Source organism: Camelus bactrianus, chromosome 7 (assembly GCF_048773025.1).
Source record: "Camelus bactrianus isolate YW-2024 breed Bactrian camel chromosome 7, ASM4877302v1, whole genome shotgun sequence".
NCBI lineage: Eukaryota > Metazoa > Chordata > Mammalia > Artiodactyla > Camelidae > Camelus > Camelus bactrianus.
In genome coordinates, this window is record NC_133545.1 from 73,887,208 (window position 1) to 73,914,864 (window position 27,657).

The 27,657-nt window shown below is 34.6% G+C and overlaps 1 protein-coding gene across 15 annotated transcripts in view; it reads right to left on the reverse strand.

Annotated features, from left to right (window-relative positions):
• The window catches only part of PHTF2 (putative homeodomain transcription factor 2), a 175,812-nt gene that overhangs the window by 128,253 nt on the left and 19,902 nt on the right, over positions 1 to 27,657 (reverse strand). For all 15 annotated transcript variants that reach the window (XM_074367579.1, XM_074367580.1, XM_074367590.1 and 12 more), the window contains exon 2: positions 22,079 to 22,158. In XM_074367579.1, coding sequence (XP_074223680.1) covers positions 22,079 to 22,123 — 45 coding nt within the window. In that variant the 5' untranslated portion in view covers positions 22,124 to 22,158. The remainder of the gene's footprint in view (positions 1 to 22,078; positions 22,159 to 27,657) is intronic.

A 27,657-nucleotide genomic window follows, 5' to 3' on the forward strand; every position in this document is an offset into this window, starting at 1 on the left:
AAATCACCATATCAAGGAAGGAGATGACAGTTAATGGATATGTCAAAAAAAAGTGTGGAAGAGAGATACTTTAGAGACAACCAAAAGTCGATTTACAAACCAAACTTAGTGACTAAGTTAAGTGCCTACTGGGACTGGGGCCAACATAAAATGTGACTTCATGGTGCTGAACACTGGCAGTTAACATAAATTTAGGGCAAGAAGTGAGGTGCAAGGAGGGGGTTATTAGTGGATACTTGAAAGTCTGTGGAAATATTAAACAACTGGTATTCTACTCTTAGTTATATAGCCAGATGAATCCCCTCATTTCCAGAATGACTGAAGTCACCACTTGCTGCCACATTCTTCACTGAGGTTCTATCATACATTTCTAATAAACATAGACTGCTTTGTTACATTCTGCATTTCATCCTCAGATCCCCATTTCCCAAGTGACTTTTTTAAAATGTTCAGACATTCAGCTTAATTCTGTGTGCTATAAAATTCCATGGATTTTGACAAATCATGTCATGTACCCAACATGACAGTAACTTCCTAACTAGTTTCAATGTCTTGTTTCACCTACTTAAGCCTTCCTCCCCTCCCCAGAAAACCAAAAACTATATAGTAAGGGTCTTTTTACCCTTAGTACAGTTTTGCCTCCTCTGGAATAACATGTATCCACTTCAGACTGGCTTCCTGCACAAAGCAGTATCAATTTAAGAATCATTCATATCTTTTTTTAAGGGTTGATAACTTACTTCTTTTAATCATCAAATTTCTTTTGTACAGGAGTATCACAATTTGTTTATCCATTCATTTATATAAAGATGTTTTGTTGCTTCTAATTTTGGCTAAAATGTATTACAGTACTATAGACATTTATGGGCAGGCTGTTTTGTGGATATAAGTTTTCAATCTACATGGGGAAATACTTAGAAATGTGAGTGTCAGATAATATGGTAAGACTATGTTTAGCTTTGTTAGAAACTGCCAGACTGTTTTCCAAAGGTTTTGAACTCTTTGTATTCCCACTAGCAATGAATGAGAGTTCCTGTTGCTTCACATAGTCTCCTATATTTAAAAAAATAGAGTAGCTAGAAATGTCTGGGCAGAAAGTATCAAGAAGAAACCAAAAATAAGCGTGTGGTGGTTAAGAGTCCTTTTCTCAATTTATAACCAACATAATACATTTTTAGAATTAACAGTTTATTAATGAAATCAGAGCTGTCAACATCCAAAACCTTATTTGCTCAAACACCTAAACTATATGGCTTTCACTCTCAAAATGATCTATCTACAAGTACGATAAATAGAAACTGAGGGGTTGAGCAAAGTAACAAATTAAAGTTACTAAACGAAGTAGTAGATTTGAGAACATTAATCACCAGTGAGAAAAAAATTTATAATCCCAAAAATTATGTTGCCATAGTGGACATTATGAAATTATACTCAGTATTTCTGTTCATACTTCTGAAAGATACTGAAGAAACAATTAGGGCCACTTAAAATCATTAAGATTATTGACTATTCTTCAGATAAATCTCTCCCCAGAATTTTCAGAAACTAATTCTTTTCACTTTGTTTTAAAAACTTTTAATTCCAAAGTACAGCTTTCAATGCTTTGAATATCATTGTTTTTTTGCTCATAATACTGCCTCTCAAACAAATTTGGCTACTGAATGCTCAGGAATATCTAAGTCCTTACAGCTGCTCCTACAAAGCCTGTTTCTAACCTACTATGTATCTTAAATAGCAATTCCCATTACTTCTCCATTTATACACTATCCTATTCTGTTCTGTATTTTTCACATGGCCTGTTTTTAGTCAAAATATTGTCCAATGTTTGACTGCCCATTATATACACACACACATACAAACCCTCCTATAAAAGTCAGACACTCAGGTGATTTTAATTATGAGGATCAGAAGAGGAAGTTGAATCATTTAATTACACAATGTAAACTATGAATGATGATGATGTCAGACAAAAAGGTGTGGTCTGAGGACATGGGAAGAGCCATGTGTAACAATTATCAAATTATTTTACCAAATCTTTTAACTCCTCTGAATCTGTCTTTTCTTAGAACTCTAGAAACAAATTTGAGAAGCCAAACCATAGAAGCCTTTTAATCCAATAATTTAAATATTCCCCTATAATTCTAGCTATCTGGGGGAATGAAGGACCTGAAATGGGTAGTATGCAAAGATAAGGCTTTTCCAGCTAACCGAAAGTAGAGCTTGCCCATGAAACTGTTCGTAAGCCAAAATGTTGTAAAGCGAAGAATCAGTTACCTTAGGACACATCTTGGTAACACATGCACAAAATAAATCGAGCTAAAGTACAGATACTAAAATACATCGAGCTAAAACACAGAAAGAGTTCAAAGTTGTGGGAGCCAAGATGCAGCGTGTAGTTCCTGCCTGAGGAAGGACCTTGGTGTTCTGGGTGTACACTGTCTCCTTAGCAGCTCACTGACTGCAAAACAAATGTTGAATACTATTTTCACCTTTCACCTTTTTTTTTGTAAAAGTGAAAATCCTCTTTAGATTTTTTTCTGATAGCAAAAACAGGTATCAACGTAGGTCTTTCAGAAAAGGAAAGTGGCATAGACTGAACTTTCAAAAAGTGAGGAATACCGGTATCCTAAATGAGGAAAGAAGTCTCAATCATGGAATAAATATGAATAATTATAAGCAAAGAGGCTTCTTTGCATTCTCTTTGCTTCAAATGTAATTTATTTCTTTTGCTATCAATTATTAGCAGGATCATATCATAACCAAAAGTGTTACTACAGAAAAGTAAAGCTATCTACGTAGAAGGCAAACTAAAAAAAAAATTAAAGTTTTTTTAAAAGATTAAAATCTTTTTGGGTGGAGAGTATAACTTATCAAGGAAGAAAGTAGATTTCTAGAAATCAATTCGTTTTAAAATACTACATATCTAGCTGGTCTCTGGCACCTGGATCAAGACACCAAAGTTGAAAACACATTCTCATCTGCAGATCTTAAAATCTAGCTAATTAGCAGGGCCCATTTATTATAATAGCAGCTAAGGCCACTTGATCTCTTCCCACATGTCCTGTCAGCGTATGCCTCATAAAGCCATTCTTCCCTGCATTAATTCTAAGAATAGTGTATTACAGGCCACATACACGTATAACTAAACCATGAATCATGACCAAGTTCCTACTGCCTAAGGAAAGCCAGTTAATGATGTAGTAAAACACTGACTCAAGTTTAGAAAAAGTCTTGAAAAGCATCCTTAAATTCAACAAAGACAGGTGATCATGGTAGAAACCAAAGAAAAATATTCAGAGAGTTAGTTCCAATTCAAAGCATAAAGAACTAAGCACTATTATGCTATCTATCAGTGAGAGCAGGTCTGAAAAAGAGCAGTATTTGTGAGGTAAAATGTAGCAGAATGGGAAACTTACCAGATATGGGGCATGGGAAAGAGATTAAAGATAATAATTTCCGGCTTAAGTACCTGGGACAGCACTCGTATTATTAACCATGACATGAGATAAAAACAGGTTTGAAAAAAGCTGTTGGAACTCTAAGACAGTGAGGAATTCTGACTATGTTATATTATACATATATTATACTATATAATAAAGTATTATACTATATTATAGTATAATATATACTACAGTATAGCTATTACACTATAATAAAAGGCAAACAAGGAAAGAGTTTCAGAAAAGAAGGTAAAGTAAGGAGAGTAAAAATATTGAAACATTTTGAGGTTGTTAGGTAAACACATTCCTGGCAAATAATCTTGATCTCACTTAAATAGTAGGCAAAGTCACTAGGTGAGATATAGAAGCTAGGGAGCTTAGGAAATAGGGGACAATAAAGAAGGCAAGAAAGAACCACTCAGGGAGACAAAATACATTATCGACTAGGATGAATTGGATTGGGGATAACAGAAAGAGTGAATGCAGCTACAGTGGTATTAGAAGCAGTCAGATGAGAGTCAATTGGGTTATGTCTGTATTTTCCCCTTTCACCACCAAGGCTCAACAGTCCAGGACCTGGAGAGGAAGAAGTAAAACACAAACACACACACACACTCTGACTCAGATACCTACAATATGCCAGTAACAATGCTGTGCACTTGGCAAGGCCCTTCAGTAACTCTTCATATAGCTTCCTTTCTCTCTCCTTGCTTCTAAACAATTCAGTGCTACAGCCACTACATGGTACAGAGCCAAAGGGGCCCAAAGCAGGGTGTCAGAGAGTCTGACACATGGGGGTACCAGTTGTGGGGTATCAGCCCCAGTGGGGTGTAGAGGGGGACCTTGTTGGGTAAGGGGAGTCAGAGCCTGAGCAGGATGAGGGTGACCACATGCAGGGGTGCCCAAGCACAGGGTGTTGAAGCCCAAGCAGGGAGAGGAAGTCATCCACTTGGAGGATGTCCTGATGTCCAAGAAAGATTCATAAAGTCTAGAATAGAAAGTCTGAATGGGATTAAGAAGGATCCGTATACAGGATGGTAAGGCAGCTGAGACAGAAGACTGATGCAGAGACTGATGTAGGGACTGATGTTTCAAAAACCTGAAAATGTTCTTACCTGTTTACTCAGAAATTGCTATCTATAAAGCTATTAAAAAAGTAAAAGATTATCAGTTGAATGAGATGAATGCTATATGTAAATAGAAGGGTTTAATAAATAAATTATAGCATATATATACAATAGAATATTATACTCATTAAAATTATGTTTTAAAAGGATATTCAGTGATGTGAGAATTTACTTCTACATGAAAACAGGATAATAAAAAAACTACATACAATATGATCCTAATTTTGTTGGGAAAAATTCACAATGTTAACAGTAGGGTAATTGTGTGATTTTATTAAACCTACCTTCATTTTCCACTTTTCCTATAATAGACATGTATTACTTTTAAAATGTGGTTGAAACATCATTAAAAAATCAAGAGAAAAGAAAGCTAATATCATCTGAGTAGCATCTAGTATTAGGCACTGGGCTAGGTGCTTTTGAATACATTTTCTCATGGAAAAGTACTGTGATAGAGGGGGCAAGTTGTAAAGAAAGCAACTGCCACCGCTCAAAATCAATTTATTGAAGTCTCATTATGAAAATAAGTCTTTTCCTATGAGTTCTATAACAGAAATTTTTAGCTAATAAGTTATATCTTAATAACAAAACTGTCAGTACTTTACTACCAGTATTAGTACTAGTACTATAAAAGGGCAGATAGATACCTACATCCTAAGATATCAAGGGGGAAAATGAGTTAAAGAGGCAAAATGTTAAAATATTCCAAGTGCCCAAGAAAACAACAATATTCCATACAAGACTCTGGCAAAAAGGTGACTTAAATTGCATTAGGTGGTAATAGAAGGAATTCAACTGGTTCACACAGGAAAGGGACGGAATGGAAGGAAGGGAGCCTGGCAAGCAGCTCAGTGGTAGAACTGGGAGGACTCCAGGTTCTGGAGGACACCAAGGGGAGAAGGCCATCAGCAGCTCTTTAGCCTTGGTAGCAACGAGCAGGGGCTGGCCATATGAGAGAAAGCAGCAGCCATGGACTATCTCTTCTTCCTCTTTTTTTTTTTTTTTTTTAACTTTTTTTTATTGAGTTATAGTCAGTTTACAGTGTTCTGTCAAATTTCAGTGTAGAGCACAATTTTTCAGTTATACATGAACATACATATATTCATTGTCACATTTTTTTTTTTGCTGTGAGTTACCACAAGATCTTGTATATATTTCCCTGTGCTATGCAGTATAATCTTGTTTATCTATGCTACATATGCCTGTCAGTATCTACAAACTTTGAACTCCCAATCTATCCCTTCCCACCCCTCTCCTCCTTGGCAACCACAAGTTTGTATTCTATGCCTATAAGTCTGTTTCTGTTTTGTTGGACTATCTCTTCTGACTTCTCTCCTCTATTCCTCTTTAGTTCTCAAGAGATTAAAAAGACTAACCCAAAAAGCTAGTGAAAGCTAGTGATACAGTGTAATTTCAGGGGCCCCTCAATTACCCCCAAATGCCAAGCCCCTACCTTTAGTAAGGAACCATCATCCTTAATTGAAAGAAGAAAAAGCAAGTATAGTTGATTTAACACATCTCATTTATACTTAAGTAAATTCATCAAATCACTTAGAATAAAGGACTGAAGTTCTAGCTATACTCTGAGGAGGACTTCCAAGGACCATATCTGTGTTATTTGATCCTGCACACACCCCACCTCCACAGTGATCTCAGGCTAGAGAGCTGCCTCCAACTGAGCCAGGTTCTCCCCCCATTTCAATGTTAGGTGAACAGTAGATACAGAGATGGATGGCTAACAGAGGGGAATACAATTAATACAACAAAGCCCTACAGAGAAGTTTCCAGAAATTCTGCTGTTGAGGGGCCCAGCATAGCCCTGGTTTGCCTTTCCTTCTCTGGTCTTGGCTGTCTGCTGTTGGTGCAGCCTACGTATATAGTGAAAAGTAGAAGCAGAACACAGTGGTGTTTCTTCCTGGCCCAACTTTAATGAGAACATTCCTGTTAACGCAAACCAACACCACTCTGCATAATTTACGAAGATTGTTTATCTTCCAACTTGCTGGTACATGGCCGTGTGTTCCTAGTGGATTTATTAATCAAGTAACTGCCCAATTAATAACTTTTCACAAGAAGTCATCTTGGCAAAGATTTAACTTTTGCTTTTCTACTTAACCTACCCTGGCATCATGAATTGCAAGAAGACCCTACTAGTGAGGAAATAGCCAGCCTCATCACTTACTAATTTTGACTTCAGTCAAATTATTTTGACCTCCTGGGTTTACTCATTTATTGTAGTAGAGTGAGATTTATTGTAGTAGAGTGAGATATCTGAAGACATCTACCATTTTTAAAGAAATCTTTCCCCTAATCCTTTCACTCAGGAATCAAGAGTTTTGTTTCAGAAATAATATGTATAAAAATTATGGGTAACTTGAAAGTAAAAGTTAAAAAAGTATTGACATTGAGTCATATTCACCGAAAACTTTTACACCACACCCAAGATGTCAATTAAAGGTTGTCTATCTTTAAGACAACACCTAAACACTGTAGCGTGGACTGACTGGGACTCCAACTTGGAGGGAATGCCCCATGCCTGTTCCTAAATGATATTAACTGCCAGTTCAGGCCATTAATGTGGTTAATAATAACAAGTAATAGTATTTGTCATTTATCAACTGCCAGACATTTTCCATGCATTAAGTTAATTAATCCTCACAATTTTATGAAGCAGATATTACTGCTATCCCTATCTTACAGTTAAAAAAAACTTAAGTTGTACAAAATTAAACACTAAGTAGCAGAATACAGGAATACAAATCCAGATGTACTTGCGCCACAGCTGAGGTCTTACCCACCAAGAATTTCATTCACATCCTTTCACAAAAACTACCCTGTGTTTCTCTTGCCTTGGCTCTGATCACTAAGAGGTATCTTGGAATGGTGGCATTTAACCCCTAACCATTGTCAGACACTTCTGCCTCAACTGACTCTCAATGGTTGTCCTGCAAGGTATTTAGCCTATTAAGAGAGCAAATGAGAACATGCAAAACTCTTTCTAAAGTACAATCTACTCAGCTCTAAAAATACGTAAAATAGTTAATATTATTATTAACAAGGTAACTATAAGGATTAAATGTGCTTATACATATTGAGCTGACAACAGTAACAGACACATAAGAAAAGCTCAATAAATCTTAGCTATTATGTCATTTTGGTGAATTACCTAATGCTTCCTTTTCCTTCATAATGCAGTATGAGACAAAGAAGGAGGGTATATGCCTTATTTGAATTCTTTTAATATTTATCATAGGATATACTCTGGTTTATTATTCTAAAACATAACCCTCACTAAATCATGCATACATAATATGAATCACAACTATAGTATCTTCCCTGCTTACATATTTCTAACAGTTTACTATAAATAGAATGAAAAACTGTATCATATTTTTAAAGCAATTTAAATGCAAGAGTATCAACATGTCTTGGTTATTTAAATATCTTTATATTTTAGAAAATTTCTAACATATTATTGCTGCTCACTCAATCATTTGAAATACAAAGTGAGAACACGCAACAAATATAAATTATTCAAAATCAAATACATTAACTTATTTAGCTTCCTTCCACTTACCTATGTAAGGAAAAATTAAAATGGAGAAAAAGTTAAGATAAATTACTCCTGGAGACTCAGTCCAGATTTCCCAGGATTAGAATCTAAGGGACCTGGATCACCTTCATCATTGGTCAAGAAAAGGCTTGCTGTAATTGCAAGAATCCAGGTGGCTATAAAATTGCTACTAAGAATGACTACAGGTATGCCCATAGAAGTTATACCTTTCATCTTCACTATGTAGAATTAGAAAAAAACTATGCAGAGGAAGAAATATAATAGTCACTTAGAATATTTGTTATACTTATAATGAACCATTTATGTAGATAAGTAAGCCTCTGCTAAAGTCCTAATCTTTGTCAAGTGCTTTGTAAAGGACTTGCAGTCTTATGCTGTGTGTGTGTACATATACACACCTACATATATACTGGTAAGACAACTGAGGCTTTAAGAGGTGTCAGAAAGTTCTGCACCTAATATTTGGGGGCAGAAACCCAAATTCTGACTTACTCCATCCCTTTTCCACTGTACCACATTCCTTTATGTAACTTGCCTTTTCCACTGCACCATATTCTTTTATGCAATTTGGGTAGCATTTTCCTAAGTATGGTCCACAGTTAATGAGGGGAAAAAATTAAGTCAAACAAACTGAGAAATGATATCTCTTCTATCGGCCTCTTAGGCAGTCAGTAAGACTGCACATTATTCAAACTATGAAGCCCTGTACTCAAAAAATTTGTTTACCATTTTCTAACTCAATACTTTCCAAACTTATTTAACCACAGAATTCTTCTATTCTAATACACCTATTAACATCAGGCAGAACACACTTTGGGAAATGTTACTATAGGTTAAAATATTACGTTGAGTACCTAATGTAATATACATTCAGCATACAAAGACTATTTCATATTTACTACTACTCTGGTGGCTGTGAGGAAAAAATATTTAACTGGAACAAGAATTAAGAAACAATAAAGGAAGACAGATCACAGCAAATTTGAGAAATATTTAGGAGGTAAAAGGAGTAACAGAATGGTGACTGAAAGAACAATATTTAGATGGAACTTTATATAAGTTCTCATAGTTCTTTAAAGATAATTTTGTTGTAGCACTTCCCATAAAGTATAATAGTTATTACAAAACGACAACCTACAGAATGGGAAAAAGTTTTTGCAAAAGATGAAATTGACAAAGGCTTGATCTCCAGAATACACAGGCAGCTCACACGATTTAATAAGAAAAAAACCAAACAACCCAATCCAAAAATGGGCAGAAGACCTAAACAACCAATTCTCCAAGGAAGAAATACAAATGATCAATCAGCACATGAAAAAATGCTCAATATCACTAATTATCAGAGAAATGAAAATCAAAACTACAATGAGGTATCACCTCACACTAGCCAGAATGGCCATCATTCAAAAGTCCACAAATGACAAATGCTGGAGAGGCTGTGGAGAAAAGGGAAACCTCCTACAATGCTGGTGGGAATGCAGTTTGGTGCTGCCACTGTGGAAAACAGTATGGAGATTCCTCAAAAGACTAGGAATAGACTTACCATATGACCCAGGAATCCCACTCCTGGGCATATATCCAGAATGAACTCTACTTCAAAAAGACACCTGCACCCCAATGTTCATAGCAGCACTAATAGCCAAGACATGGAAACAGCCTAAATGTCCATAGACAGATGACTGGATAAAGATGTGGTGTATTTATACAATGGAATACTATTCGGCTATAAAAAATGACAACATAATGCCATTTGCAGCAACATGGATGCTCCTGGAGAATGTCATTCTAAGTGAAGTAAGCCAGAAAGAGAAGGAAAAATACCATATGAGATCGCTCATATGTGGAATCTAAAAAAAATAAAATAAAATAAAATAAATGTAGAAAAGAAACAGACACACAGACATAGAATACAAACTTGTGGTTGCCAAGGGGGAGGAAGGTGGAAAGGGACAGACTGGGAGTTCGAAATTTGTATATACTGACAGGCATATGTAGCATAAATAAACAAGATTATACTGTATAGCACAGGGAAATATATACAAGATCTTGTGGTAGCTCACAGCGAAAAAGAATGTAACAATGAATATATGTATGTTCATGTATAAATGAAAAATTGTGCTCTACAGTGGAAATTGACACATTGTAAAATGACTATAACTCAATACAAAAAAAAAAAAACTAAAGAAGTGTCTCCCCATGATGCAGAGCTGTCTTAAGTACTCAGTGCTTAATGCACAGCTGGTCCATCAAAAACATTATTTAAAGGTAGACACAGGTGCAAATTCTACCAAGACATTTTTTTGTGAAGAGAGGGGAAGTCTTCATTAAAATAAAGAAAAAAGGCTTTAATTTTAAAAGTCAAACTGTGCTGATAAAACCAAATGTAATGAATATTCTCTATATGAAGTTAATGTAATGAGGCTTCATCTAGCAATTTTTCCTAGTTTTTGTACCAGTAAACAAACCACATAAAATGGTAAGTGGCCATAAAGCAGTAATTTAAAAAATACAACCTCTGCCTACCATTTTGAGATTTGAAAAATATGATCTCACTCTCTGATTCCCCAAAGCTCTAAATGAATTAACTTTTAATAAGGCCAACTTACTAACTTTCTTTTTATATACTGTCTTTTACCTGTTGAGAGCTAACTAACTTTCCACTTCTCCATAAACTAGATAACTCACAACTCTTTGTATTTCTAATCCCACTATGGGCGGGAAAGGGAACATCAAAAACAGAAAGCAGACCAAATCATGATTCACTTTAAATGACCAGGTATAGCATTCTCTTAGTAAGGGTATTAATTTTGGACAAAAGTTCAAATGGGAAATTTTCTGGCTGTATACCCTTCTCCAGCATTTTATTCTTGTGAATCAATCTTTAGTATTGAATTAACAGCTTTCATTTGAATAAACTCTATAAGCCATTTGGCAAAAAGCAATTTAGCTTGTAAATTACCCTGTTAAATAGCATTTATAAATGTCATTCTTTGTGGAACTATAAACACCAGTGTAACACACGTTAACACCAGTGTTTTAGACATTCTCAGGCCTTTTCAAAGCTGGTACATTTGCCTAATTTTAGGCTGCCAATGGCAGTCTATCAACTTATTCCATCACTATGTCTGTTACCATGGTTAAAGATAAACTGACGGCAAGATATTTGGAATATAACCAGCAAACATCATATCCTTCACTAACATTTCTATTTTAAATCTATTCATCAGAAAATGAAAAAAAAGTTAGAGACTAGCTTTCCAGTATGTCATAAAATAGTTTTCTTCCCAACTCCCAACAGGTATAATAAGAAGCTTCATTCATTAAAGAGCTTCAACTCTCTTCAAACATTGTTTCTTGGATCTCCTCAACACCTGTGTAAACAGCTACTTTTTTAGGCACTATATCTGGCAACTGCTACAAGCAAATGAATGTTTCCTTTTAAAAGAACAACTATTCCATTTATTTTTTTAAGTCAATAAAATAAATAAGAGAACTGTAGCATTTCAAAGAAGTTACTATGTACCATGTAGAATTTCCTAGCCAAACAAAACGAAAGACCTTCTATCGCCAAATATTCAGCTTCTAAAGAGGACAAACAGAAAATACTAAGTATCTGGGTGTTTTATGTATTCACAGTGGCTGAACATGGTAAAAGATATCTCAAAACCTTTAATAATAATTTTCCTAGTAATATTGTTTGTGTGAACCTAGTAATTTTATACTCAGAAGTCCTGAATATAGATCCCCTTGGAGTCTGCAAACATTACTGTGTAGCAGCCCAAAAGGACATTGCTAGGGAACAGTGCAAGTTTTTTTTTTTTCTATTTTTCCATTTTCTTTACCCATGGCACACTGAATCTACTATCTCAATTAGTACAGGTACAGCTTATTCAAAAAGTGAAATTCTGTAACTCATGGTACAGTTGATGAGATCACCAGCCTAGATAAAAATAAACAAATAAAAACAAAACCTTGTTGAGTTCCCTTATTTCTGTGTCTCAGTTTCCTCAGCTGTAAAATTAAGATACTAAAAGGTTAATTTCCAAGATACTTTTCCTTCTCTACATTTCTGATTCCTTAGTAATAAGTTAGATTCCAGCACAAGGCAACTTCAAACAGTGATAGAAGAAAAAAAGAAATGAGGGTTTCTGAGTCACTGAAAGAGCTGTCAGCAAAACCAGTTTATTGGCATACTTGAATTTTTACCTAAAGAGAAACTTCCTTGAGCCTTCCCTTAGGTTTTGTGTCAGAGCAGTCATCCCTCGGTATCCCAGGGGATTGGCTACAGTACCCTCTTATCCGTAGATACTCAGGTCCCTTATACAAAGGGTGTAGTATTTACATAAAATCTACACACATCCTCCCATATACTTTAAATCATCTCTAGATTACTTACAATAACTAATACAACATAAATGCTATGTAAGTAGTTGCTGATGCACAGCAAATTCAAGTTTTGCTTTTTGGAACTTTCTGAAACTTTTTCCAAAACATTCTTGATCCAAGGTGGGTTGAATCTGTGGATGCAGAATCTGTGGATGTGGAGGGCTCACTGTAATTAATTTACCTATAATTTTGCTAACTAATTAAACAAAGGAGATAAGGCCAAAGAAGTGAAAACTCACAGCAAAGGAGCACAGATAAATCACAATGTATTATAGACCAAAGCCACAATTAATAGACAATAACAACCACAGATCAGGAAAATACTAGAAAATGGACATTTCTATTCCATTTGTAGTTAAAGTCAATGAACTTTTGGAAAGAGTCAAAATTTTTTTAAGTTTGGTTACTTAAAGGAAGATACCAAGAAAATTCATCAAAAAGTATAGTGTATTCTTCAAAAGTACAATGTAAAATTAGGTGGTATTAAACTTAAGAAACTGTATCAGTCCTTCTGCTTATTTGTTCTATTCACTTTTTAATGCATCATTTGTTTTGTCACCTCCTAAAATCATGATAAAAAAGTACTTCAAATGATCCTAGATAAAGAATGACATATGCTAAGAAAAAATTATTTGGGCTAGAAATTAAAGCAAAGCATAAAGAAGAGAGCAAATAAATGCAAATATATAATTATCAAATATACAAAAGAAACCTGACCACTTTCTTCAAATGGTGTTTTTCTATTTAACAGGTATAGTAGTGTTCAGTTTAAAATAACTAACCAAAACCTTTCATTATTAAAATTTTTATTAATAACAACACTCCATATTTAGCAAAAGGGAACAGAAGAGAAAGCAGAGAAACAGAATAAAGAAGGCAATGTGAAGATGGAGGCAGAGACAGAATGATGCATCTACAAGCCAAGAAACACATAAACCAAGGACTGTGTTCACCAGAAGCTAGGAGAGTGGCGTGGGACAGTTTCTCCCTCAGAGCCTCCCTACAGAAGGAACCAACCTTGCTAACACTTTGATTTTGGACTGCTGGCCCTGTGAACTAAAGAGAAAATACATTTCTGTTGTTTTAAGCTACCCAGTTTGTGGTCATTTGTTACGAAAGCCCTAGAAGTCTTACACAACTTCTTATAATATCCTGATATAACCACTGAGTTAATACATTTCATTATCACAATAAACCAAACCATGAAAATACATATGGAAGCACTCTAAAAAATAGATGGTATTTAAATATGTGGTGGTACTATAACATCTTCATTATCATCATCATCATCCTCACTAACACTAGTGTTATTAAATAAACACCTATGTATATATAATCCCATCTGTATCTTTTTTAAACACCCTCACATTAGGAAGTATCTCAAAAACAACAACAACAAAAAAAAAACTCTGAATATCCACGTAAAATGCAGATAGTAAATCATGCTCCTATAGGGGTCAGGAAGGTGACATAAATGAGAGAGGTGAGGCAGGTTCAAGCACACAAGTATTCACCATGAGGACTGCACAGTACACCCTCAAAACTCATATTTCTGTCTGAAATATTCTGATCTTTCAATGTTGACTTGATTTTTAAAAACTGAGCTAAGCCAAAACCACGTTTAAATCCTGTACGGCCCTACGGTACTCCAGGTTTCTCCCTCCAATGTAAATAAAGTGCTAAGCCCAGTCTTTGGCATCCAGCAAATCCACAAGACACACTAGGTGTTATTGCAATAATGGTTTATTACCACTGCTGACCTTTGTGAGAGCATTTCCAGCAGAAGGGCAGAGGCAAAAGCCAGACTGCAGTGGCTTAAGGACCAATGGTTAATGAAGCAGAGGCAACAGTATCATCTTTTCTAACTGGAAGCAGAGTAGTAATAAGAGGGGATAAACAAAGACAGAAGCCTGAAGGGGAGTCAGGGAACATAAGCATTCATTACGGTTTGTCTACAGATTAAATAAAGAGCTCTTTTTAAACAATCAAAAAAAAAAAAAAACCTTTGAAATTAAACAAATGGAAGTTTATAAAACTTTCTTCAGTGTGTTTTTCAAATCAATTTTAGTACAAGAGAAAGTGTGGCTCGAAAGTCAGCAGACCTGAGTTTTGGTTTTATCATTAATTCATGACTATGATCAAGTTATTAGATCTACAGGCATTAGGTTTCTTATCTATAAAGCAGAAAGTTTACCAGGAAGTAGATGATCTCTAATGTCTAACTATCTTTAGTTACTTTAGACTACTGCATAGCATAGTTTCTTTTTCCCTCATAAATAAAATTCAAACTCAAATTATTTATTTTAGAGATACCCAAACTGGAGAGACAGTGAGGGTGGAAAATTTTAATAGCTTCATGACCAAAATGAGGGGGGGGGAATCTTGGGTGAAAAGATAAATAATTCAGTAACTAAACTAATCACTCTAATTCTGCTAGGGAAGTCTTATTTTCAGGCAAGTAAGTGACACTGCAAAGGAAGCAGTGGAAAACATGAGCAGTGACTGAAGCAAAGAAAGTTGAGGTTTATAAATAACACTTCATCATGACTTTGCTATACAAGTGTCAGACAACCAACATCAACTAAATATCCACTGTTGTAATATTGGATTTAGAAGTCTGACATTTTAGGTTTCTCATTTACAAGTAAGAACTTTTTTAGCCGCATGAGAGAGAATTTTAGAATCCATGAAATAAAAGCACTCTAAAAAGTTTTGGGAGCAATTCCTCTGATAAGTGTGAGGAATATTAAGTATAATAACAGAAATAACTCTCATTTATTGAAGGCCTACCCTGTGTGGAACACTTTGTAACACTTTACATATATCATCAATTAATTCTCAAGTAAATATAAGAGTATTAACATACATGAAAAAAAGTGAAACTCAGAAGTTAAACAACTTGTCCAAAATTATACAAGCTTTCAAGAACAAGGATTCAAATCTCTGCTTTCCAACCCCAAAACCTATGTTCCTGTTACCATTAAAATATACTGCCTCATACAGTGGTCACTGTCAAAGGGGACAGGCCATGACTCAAAGGGAGCATTCAAGTTCTGCGGAGCTGATAACATTCTGTTTCTTGCTCTAAGTCCTATTTTATAAACAGGTTACAAATGGTCCTAAACACAAGCAGGTGTTCAGTTTACAAACATATATGTAAATATACATAATATATAAAGTAAATTATAATCTGTATAATTTTTGAGTATATATTATACCTCAATCTATATATGTATGTGTATATATACACACTCTCTATGCATTAATTGGGACTCTCTCTTTTTAAAGTCCAATTCAAACTAGCTCCAACAAAAAGGGGAAATTTTATTGGCTGAATTTATTGGCTATATAACTCAAAGTTCAGGGATAAAGCTATTCTCAGGGTGGAGTGAATCCAGAGACCAGAGAACCAGGCTGGCCTGTGGTTGTCTATTTTTTCCCTATTCCTGACCACTCTGGTGCTGTCTCTTTCTCTTTCTGTCCACAACTTTCTCCATGAGTTTTGGTAAAATGCCTAGAGGCTGCTCTGGACTTCCCTCCTCCTAGGTCCTCAATGAAAGAAGCAAAAGAGTCTCATCCATCAGCTCTAATTTAAAAGAACTACAACAACAAAAAAAAACCCCAACTATGTAGAAAGACATTTTGGGTCATCAGAAATACCTAAATGGATCACTGTGGCCAACAGGGTAAGGTACCATTTCTGGCCTGGTCTTAGCCACATATCCACCTCTTTGGCCAGATGGAAGGAGGGGTATGTACAGCACAGACACAGTCATTAAAAAAACTGTTGAGTACTGACAACCACTCTAATTTCTCATCTGTTATATTCCAAGCCATAAGATATATTATTAATATTTTTAAGACTGATACTTCAGATTTATTGAACAATTCATAAACCAACCCTTAAAACTTTTTAAAAATTATATTTAAAGTCTATTTAGTCCTTCACAACATTGTGAGGCACACAGGGGGAGCATTACTATCCTCAGTTTACAAAAGGAACTGAGGCTCAGAGAAATTAAGCAACACATTCAACATGACAAGTTGATAAATGTCATAAAATCAAATACAAGTTTTCTTTCAACCATATCGTACTATAAGGCACAGTGGTTTAAAATTACATTAAAGATTTAATGGTACTTGTAAGAATATGGTTCAAGAAAAAACTTGAGAGTAAATGTAATAAACACATTTGTCTGAGGCTCAGTATTTTTTTGGTAGATCTATTTTGGTAGACCTTAATTTTGTATCTACTACTATAACCAACCAGAGGCAAAAGAGGACTGTAAACCATATACCATCAGCAAGTATTTCTTGTCTATCACTTAGCATGCTTTCAGTTGTAAGGAAATAAAACTCAACTTTAAGTGACTAAAAAAATAAGAGGATTTATTATTTAATACATAAGAAGTCCCAATGTAAGACATTTCCAGAGTTAATTAATTTCATGGTTCAAAAACTCCTGACAAACTCAGGTTCTTTCCATATTTCAGCTCTGCCAGCTTCAGCCTACTGGCTAGCTCTCTTATAGGGAGCAAGTTCACTACAACAGCCTCAGGGAGCAGAGCTTCATCCACTCATGTCCAGAGAGAGGAAACAGATCCTCTATTTCATTTCATTCATTTCCCTGTGTTAAATTAGTTAATATATGTAAAGCACTTAGAAAATACCTGGCATATAGTAAATGTTACATAACTTTCATTATTATTATTGTTGGGTCTCTTTTTAAGAGATGGAAGACTTGTCCCAGAAGCTTTCATGTCTTATTAGCCAGAAATGGAGTATGTGCCCCCTTTTTAATCCAATCACTGGCAAGGGAAATAGAATTCCATGACTGGCTTAGACTAATCAGGATTCACCCACTCTGAGAGGAGATACATGCTCCTTGAACATAAGGCTCTGTGGAGGACAATGAATTCCCCGACAAAGTAGAAGTTCTTCCAACAGCAAAAAAGGTCAGGAATAGTTTGGGTAGGAAACCCACTGTATTCCAGTCCTCCACACATCCTTTCATCTTAAGGAGCTCAAAGAACAGGAGTGTGGAGATGCTTCAAGGCATGTTCCTACAGCATGGAAAGTTTTCCATGGTATGAAGAAATAAGCCAACTCAAGGAAAGCAGGGAAGGAAAAAGAGGCAGACAGACACATCTGACGGTGTTCTCATCTTGGGATTCAGTCAAGGTAAGCTTCACCAATTTCCATGGGTTAGCTTCAAAGCCAATAAATGTCTCCGGTTTTACTAAAGAGTTTGAGTTGGATTTGTCTTACTCATAAAAGAATCATGACTGATACAGGAAAGAAAATCTTAACAGTAAATAATAGCACAGGTTTTTGAAGTTGAAAGCTGAGACTTAATACTTCTTAACTATCTGTGAGACCTTGGACAAATTACTCTTCTAAAACGCCCTACCAAAGTACTTAGTATACATACATACACATACACACACACATACACATACATACACACACACACACACACACACAACTGAACTTTACTAAAAAGGTAGAGAATTTAAAGTTCCCAACTACTGATAGTTGACAGCAGTTATAAATCAAGTTCATGTTATTCGGGCTAGTTTCTCATTTAAATTACTAACTGAATTCTATTGTTGGCTCATATTTAGAAGCTACTAAACACACTCATTTGGATTTTCTTGCTGGCTACTGACTGCATAAAGGCAATAACCAAGATCTGTATTATATAGTTCTTCCTCAGTTCTATAAGCTAAGTTCGCTATTGTACTATTTGCATACAGTGTTGCTAGTGCCTTTTTTCCCTTTAAAATTTGGGGTTATATTTGGAACACCCTTCTCTTAAACATATTCATCTCCTGAAAATACAGCCTCACTCTCTCATAATTTGATCTGCATACTTAAAATAGAATCCTACTGGTCATTACTTTTTTTAAAAAAAGAATACATGGTGTATTAATTATCTTTGAAACCATAGAACCTCCTGCTCCTATTTAAGAAGCCTCTCTTCAGAGGGGTGCTTAGTACTTAAAAATATGAAAATGTCACCATTTTCCAGTGGGAAAGCTGACTCTAAAGTGAGTTACAACCAAACAAACAAATATTCAAGATAATGAAGTTGAAATTCCTTAGTTTTTATTTATAGTGATACCTCCTAGTATGAAGTGGATACTACTGAATGATAGTCACAACATCAAAGAATATTAAAAGTTTTTAAGTCACCTAATCCAGAACTTCTTCACCTGGGGTTCAAATCAGATGTGAAATTTTGTGTTTGTACATTATGCTTTACTGAAAAGAAGAACCTGGAATCACAATTTCAAAGAGATGCATGGTTGAAAAGAGGCTGAGAATCATTATCTAGTTAATACAGGAAGTGATAAATAAGACTCAAGGAAATGAAGTTATTTTCCCATGGTCAAATAATCAGCAATCATCAGCTTCAGTACTCAAGCCTTCTTTTCACTGAAACATAAGCATTCCTGAAAGGATTTTTTTTAATAAGCATAAATTTAAGAAAAAAAGAAATCTGTAAGACCTAAGAGCAGTGAAAGGAACTCTCAGGCTGATGATAAAACAAAGTACCAAGATGGCAGATAAGAGGCACGACTTGAGAGCAATTCATCCAGAATGTAGCAGGGGGACAGAGTTCCAGGAGGGTCATTCCCAAGAAAGAAGAAAAAGAAACTAGTAGAATGCCTGAACGTGACTGACTACAACAAAAGTTCTATAGTTCTGTCAGAGACTTTGGAAAACCAGAAAAACTGTTGCACAGACAGGGAATATTATCACAGTACATTACAAGATGGAGCTCTAAACTATGCATCCACAAACATGAGCCCTGAATACTGATTTAACCAAAATTTGTAGTCATGGGAGGGTGGGGGAAGGGGATTGGAGAGTGATCATATAAAAGCCAAATCTTCATCAAATAGTCAGAAATCAACAAATAACATCTACAATGAAATAATCAAGAAAAGGTGAGGGCCCCTTGCCCAATACTTTCTGGAGACAGCTGAGTAGATTCTAAACAACATTTACCACTCAGGTTGCTATACAACTATTCAGTGACAATTAACTGTTCTGTTGCAAAGGGTTAACAATCATCTTAAACCTCAATGTTGCCCGCAGAGACCCAGATTTTACATAATCCTTTCCTCTCTTCTTGTTTCCTCATGCCCTGTTTCGGCATGAAACTAGCAGGGACAGCAGAGAGGAGATTATGGTATAAGGTATGGGATATCTGGTCACTGATTTTGGTTGTTATAACTTTATTTCTTCTGCATTTTTATAACTTGGGCTCCTGACGCCTGATACTGTCTTCTGAAAATAAATCCTTTACCAAGAAAAAAAGAAAAGGCAAGGAAAAGATGCATAAAAAAATTAAGTAAATATCATTAAAAATAAAAGTGTGATTTAACAGGGCATAGTCCATTTTGAGCAGGACAATTCTTTGGAATATGAGGCTATGTTAGAGCAAAGGTCAGCAAACTAAGGCCTGTGGGCCAAATCTAGCCCATTACTTGTTTCTGTAAATTAAGTTTTACTGAAACACAGCCATGCCATTCATTTACACATTATCTATGGCCGGGTTTGTAGTCTAACAGCAGAGTTGAATAGTTTTCAGAGATCTATGGCCCTGAAAGCCTAAACTACGTACTATCTGGCCCTTTATAGAAAAAGTTTGCCAACACTAATTTAGAATACGGCATGACATTTAGTATCTGTGATTCCTACCCACAAATGTCAGTATTCCCCTGAAAGTTAGTTACGAAAACCAAAACTTCACACCCTATATTTGCAACCCACCCTCTCCAACTACCTACCGGAGACAAAGAGTAGCAGAACTTTGGTTTGAGAACCACTGAGCCATAGGGAATTTCAAATGACTGCCCCCAGCGATCAGAACTCAAAGGTTGGGTAAAAATAGGAAAAGGTAATATTGAGGGAAGCTTTTTTTTTTTTCCAATAAGCTTTGAAATACTAATGCATCTTTCAAAGTATTCACATGTACTTCAAGAAAATTAAATTTAAAAGCAAAAGAGAAAACTAGAGCAAATCAAATCTGGTTAATGGTTCTGGTGATTCTCTAACATAAAATTTGTGATTACATTTGCTAGATACAATTTGTTATGACTGCTCTGGAGAATTTTTTTTAATTGAAGTATAGTTGATTTACAGTGTTGTATTAGTTTCTGGTGTACAGCACAGTGATTCAGATATAAATATATATTTATTTTGCAGGGGTGGGTGTTGCACATATCCAAAGCAGCTAGGTAAATGATCCTCAGATAAGAAGGGTGTTAACTGTGCTAACTGAATGTGGGTATAATATTTCAAACTCCTCGATCTCAAAATGGTCAGTCAATCTAGTATATTCCACAAATGATTTTTAGAGAAGTTTGAAATGTTCAATGTAAGAAGCCAAATAGACAAAATGTTTAATAAACATTATTAACTCTCATAAGTATAAATTAAGAGAAAAGCTTTCAAAGATCAATACAGAAAAAAATTTAGTTTTCTTTAATTCAGTTTTCTTTTAAGCTGACTGGAAATTTAAAAGTAAAGATGACACTAATGTAGAATCCTGCTTCCAATTCAGCACTTTACATAAAAAATGTGATATTGTATATCTGTGGTATGTTCTACCCAGAAAATAACAAATCCAAAGTCAGACTGTATTCTTAGGTTTGTAATCTTTAAAGTGTTCTACTTACCACTTATTTCCTATTCAACTAAATTGTAAAACTGTCTGATTTTCCCATACATAGGAGAAGCTTTAAATATATAATTATCTTTTTTAGTAGAGACCTAATGAATAAGGCATCAAAAATGTTTTAAAATGTGAAAACAAACATAACTCACTACATACACTAAAAATTTAAGACACCACATATAACAATACAGTTTAAAGATTGTAAACAACACTCTTCAGGGTAAACAGTTTACTGTATTTTCCAAAAGGAATCAGAACCTGTACTTTTATAAGAAAACATTGTACTGGTAAACCTTATTTTGAAATGTAGTCTGACACTTCTAGTTAAGTACTTATGATAACTATTCCTGAAACATCAAAATAAACATTTTAATATTTCAGTTTGGAAAATACAGTCTCCAAAGGATTATTTTACTGAAAAGATTCAGCTGTTGAATTGTAACTTACAAGAAACAGATTAAAACTGTATTTTCCCTTGATATAAAATAGTTATAAAATAATAGCTCTGCTAACCTAGCTTTCTTTTAAAAGAAATGTAAGAAAAAATTTAATACTTTCATAAAATGCTGATTATATCCATAATTCTGGAAATTTGGTTTATATTATAACTGAAACTAATTCAGCTACTTTGACAATATGGAGTAAAAAGTAGAGAAAAAATATTTTTAAGCATCACCTTTCTAATTTACTTAGAAGTAAAGTTAGCACAAGGAGAACCAAAATATTCTTTCCTGTCCACTCAAAAGATCCTGAAATCTACGTGTCACTATTTTAGATATACATAAATTCATCAAATGAAAAAAAGCATGCATTTTTAGAATAAAAACATTTAAAATGTTAAAAACTTTGCCTATCAACTTACCTTCTTTTGATACCAAACTATAGCATCTGTGACTTTGGACGCCATTTATTCCACTGAAATCACACATTCGTCATTTTAGGCTGTGCAGGAGAGAAAAACATACAAACGACTTTACTTCCACCTTCTAAAAGGAGACTGAACAACATGCATACATAGCACTCTAGTTACTTGCAGAGCAAGGGGTGTATGACTATACTTATATTACACTCTTCCTCATTACTATTTTAGCAACAGGTTCTCTTACGTAAACAAAAATCAGTTGCCATAACAAAAGAACGATCTTTCTACGTGAAAAGAACACTTGAATTTTCTTACAATTAAATTGTTTTTTTTAAGTCTTTTAAATAAATTTCAAAATTTTCCAGGGTATACTGGAAATTTTTCATTTATAAATTCACATATGATAGGAATCAATCCATTCATTCAGTAACAGATCAATTTTAGTTTCTGTCTAGGAAGTAGTGTCAATTACTGTTGCTAAAGGATAGCTTGATAAGAGTGCCAAAATTTATAATCATATTTAATTTTCCCTAATACTCAGTAAACACAAAGTTGAACTAAAATCAAATACCTGGAGAAACCTAATTAATGTATGCTAAATACTAAGCCAATATCAGAATTATTTACAAAGGAATAATTAATATTAAGGACTTTCCACATATCACAGTTTGTTAATATTTAGAAATTTTCTACAGGCTATTTCATAAGCATCTTACTAAACTTAATGGTTCCTTAGCCCTAGAGAGAATTAACTCCAGACTGATCCCAGTTAATTCTGGAATACTTTTCTAGTCATAGTACCACATCAGCATGGAGAGCACGTCTAGGAGGGTGTTAAGGATGAGCCTACACAGGTTCAAAGGCAGATACTGGCCCTAGAACTCACTGCAGATTAGGATCATCTAAGGCCGAAAAATAGATCTCAAGGAAATTCTAGGAGTAAAGCACCCTGCTGAGACGATCCTAAACACATGCAGAACTGCAAATGCAGAGTTGCTAATACTACAGAGTTTCCCAGAGTAAACAAAGTATCAAAAGTTTTATATACCATTCTTGGGAGCATTTTAGGATTCAAATATAATGAAATTACCAGCAAGTTCAAATATTCAGATCAACTTCTAAAATTTAAGGCAGCATTTACTTAATGCCTGTATTTTTGTCAGTGTTATAGATCAGATTATTTTATTACCTTTCCTAGGGTACTGATTCCATCTTTATCTGATCAAATTCAAGAAAACTATGTTTTGAAAATCCTTATAAATTCCCTAGCATCATGGAAAGAGGAACACAGAGTTAAATATTAGCTTCACTAATATGTAATATTGAAGAAGTCTCTTAATCGCTATGATTTAGTTTCTTTCACTTATAAAATAAGAGTACCTATTTTTCCCTTGTAAGATTTTTGTGACTGATAAATAATATACCTGAAATTTACCAAACTCGAGTACATACAGATGTTTAATTATAATTATTTTATTAGTAACTTTTATATTTAAAAATTCTCCATCCAGGAACTGCTAAGTGCTTATATTTCCTTTTTTTAACATGGCAAAGTTTAGAGAAGAAATACATGCAATGAGTTCTTGTTGACATTTAAAATAAAAATAGCTAACTGATTATTATTAGGTTAGCAATGTCAATTCTCAACTACATACACATGGATTAAAGATTTCAAAGTTCACCTCCTCTGAAGTTTCTCACTCAGATGTGGCTACCTTCATTTCTTTCACCAGGGTTTTTTGGGAAACTTGACCTTACTGACTTAAAAACTCCCATTTTTGTTTTTCTGTCCTTGAGGCCTCTAGGGGTAACACATTAATTTTAATCACATTTCATTCTAAAGGCTTTCCCTTAATTCTGCCAGAGGATTATTTATTACAGCATTACACCTTCATTATAATTGTCTGTCAAGACAATTGTGCATGTTTTCCAAACTGGTTAACTCCTTCTCCCCACTCCCGTCCCCACCTTGCCAAGTGCAAACTACAAAAGATGCTACAAAAAGTATGAGAATATCAATTTTTTACTTTACTGTCCTTTACTTTTTTCTTGCCAATATTTTATTATAAATAGAGTATAACTTTTAAAATTGTTAATCACTATATTGTACACCTGTAACATATAATATTTTACATCAACTATACTTAAATAAAAATTGTTAATTAAAAAAAAAGTAATTCTGGTTGCTAGCTTGTAAACCCTCTGTAGACAGGAATTTATCTTATCTTTTATAGCATCCACATTTTCTAACACATTAATACCTAGGTTCAGGAAAGGAAACAGAAGAAAGGCTTTAAGGATGTAGAAAAGGGATGCAAAAAAATTTCAAAAAGTTTTACTCTTAGCTACATACATGTTATTTATACTGAAAATATACTTTACTGCCCTTTAACCTCACCCAATCTTTACTGGTGAAAATTCCAGATTATCTACCAAAATAAAGATCTTCTTCCCTAATTCCACAGGGCTGTAGATAATATGCATTTCATATGCAGAGTGTGAAAGGATTTTTTTATTCACCTTATCTATTAAATATATGAGATAGTTAATCTATCTGGGAAACATTTATATGGTCACATATAAATAGCAATTTTTTTTTTAAGAAAAGGCTTTAATGGAAGTGAGAAAAACATTACCTGGTTCAAATAAAATGATCTGAAAGCCTTTTTTATATACTTTGGTTTACACCAAGGTACACTTAGAAATAAATTTCAAAGATCAGCTGTAACAGTAAAGTAGGCATATAAAATATTCTAAATATTTTAATTATATTCATTTGGATCTACATAAATACAACTTCAATTAATTTCGTTTAAAAAAGAAACAACCTTTCTTCAGGTAATGGTAAGTTCTGCTCTATAAATTCATTTAACAGTTTTTCCATTGTGTCAACTACCTTTCATTTCAGTGACACTGAGTGGTTCATATCTATTTTTAAAACAGGTTTTACAACATGCTAAGATGGATTTCTGAATCAGACACGTGACAAAGTATTCTCAAAGACACATGAACATAATCAACAAGAAATAATAAATCAACAAATGATTTCATGAATAATAAAGATTATTTCTAAAGCTTTTCCAGCTTCTTTGATTCTGACAGTTGAGGAATACAGGTTCATAACCTCTATTACCATGATAGTTCATGTTAAGTAACTTTTAATACTAGATTATGACACTAAAGTTAATTTACAGGAAAAAGTAGAATATTAAGCTTATTGAGTACCTTAAACAGAAGATCTTAATCTTTTTTGATCGAATGAGTTGATAGAAAGATGGTATTAAAATATGAAAATAATACAATTCTGAAAACACACAGCTAACAGCAGGCATAACATTTAAATATTGCCATAAGCAGTTACTCTCAGCTCATTCTCTCCTTGATGCTGCTTTAATCATCATACCTAGTCAAAACATCTGAAATTATTCTTTACTATGTCAAGGTCTACACAAACTGAATTTATGATGCCAAAAACCAGGATGGAGGGAAAAGATGACACAAAGAGATAGTATGTTAAGTCTGCTGTTATAGAATCTTACTATCAAATACAGTAATGACCAGCAGATATTCTTTGTACAGATAGAGCCAAAGAAATCATCAAGGTTTTAACCACTCCCTAAGTTAGGGAAAAAAAGTATCAAATACTATATAATGTTACAACGTACTTCTTTCATTTTCATGAAACAGATTTCCCTGCTCCAGCATGACTCTTTCTAGGCTCAGAAAACAATTTATGCCCACCTCTGTCAGGCACTTTGCTTGTGCTGTAATTCCCATTCCTTTTCTCTGCTCATCCATCCTTCTAGATCAGTTCAGACCCTACTTCCTCTAAAATGAAGTTTCCTCTAAGTGTTCATTTGGACTAAAATATTTTGAAGCTTGATGTCTCTTCCAGCATTGACTTGTACTAATAAATCTGGTATTTAAATAAAAATACAAAGCAGTATAGCCACACATGTCATTGATTCATATGTAAACACTCTTAAGGAAAAAAGAGGCATCTTTCTTCCTTTGTGCCTCGCTAAGTACCCAGCACATTATAATATGCGGAAGAGGAAGTACAGCACAGAAAAAGCAATGACTAAGCATCAGAAGAATTGGGTTCTAGATCCAAGTTCTGACACTAAGAGCTCCATGCTTCTGAATTAGTTACTGAGTTCTCTGGGCCTTAGTTTCTCACCACTGCCATCTTAGCCAAATAGTCCAAACTCAGTAAAGATTAAACAAGTAACAATTCCAATAATGTATAGCAGTTCCTCTGAATTGCTTTACTAACACACCCAGAAACATTAACATTAGTTAAATCAGTGATATATATGGAATTTAACATAGTAGAAACTGTTAGACAAGATGGAAAATGTTATTTTTAAAAGGTAGTTTATGTAAATCTCCTCTGGCCCTGATCTCATCATTATGCTATTCAACAACCTGTGCCACATTTCTCACCGCACTTAGAATTGTATTTAAACCCTTTAAAATCTCACAGTCACCTACTTACCCAACACTATTGCTCACCAGCCTCTCATACATCTGTTTCAATCATTCCACTTCCTACAGTTTTCTACCTTAATGCCAGAATTAACTTTTCTTTCCAAAACAAGGAAGATTTCAAGAAAGCCTCCTAAATTTCAATTTCTCTGTAAGTTTCTTCCTAATTTTTCCATTAAATATTTCTCGCCCTGTTCTGCATTCCCATTACACTTAGTATGTTCTGTTTTGCAGACCTTTAAATACTTGTCTGTATGTGCCCCTACTCCATAAGTTCTTTGAGAGCAGTCCAATGTCTTTATTATCTCTGAACTCTCGTATAGCTTTTTGTATATATGAAACACAAATGTTTACAAGCCAAATTAAACAGCTGCCAACCAAAGCACCATCACAGATGAATGAATTTAAGGGCCTGTCAACTGAAGGAAAAATGTACCATGTTAGAGTAATGACTTAAGTTTTATTGGGGCAAAATGAGGACTATAGCCCAGAAGACAGTCTTTCAGAGAGCTCTGAGGAACTGTTCAGAAGAGGGAGGAGGGGTGGTCAGTATACATGTGATTACAGTGAAGTACACATTTTGGCAGAAAGTTGTTTCAAGTCACAAGAAGGTTGAGGCTAGTCACAAGGAGCAGATGTCTCTGTCAGTGATTTTAGTGCTTTTCTAGATATGAGAAGATACGAGAAACTGAGCTCATAAAATCTTCGGAAAATATCTAACTATCTGAAGGCCTGTACTGCCAGTTTTTCTGAGAACACAGAGTGCCTCATTCCTGATCTCCACCCTGAACTCCTTTCAGGGTGTGTTGAAGGTCAGTGACTGCAGTGGCTAGTGACTTCATTTTTGTAGTGCCAGATGGTGAGCGACAATTTTCAGCTGGCAAGCTAGAATTTAAAATTCTAGCTGTCCAACTCCTGCGCTACCCCAACGTGCAAATAAACACAAAAACATACTTTCCTAATAGTAAAAGGTACAAAAATATTGTGAAGTATAATTAACACGGCTGGTTTATTTATTCACATATCACTCAATGAAACAATATACAACAATTTGCAGACCCCTAAAGTACAGTGAAATGGAGTAAACGTCA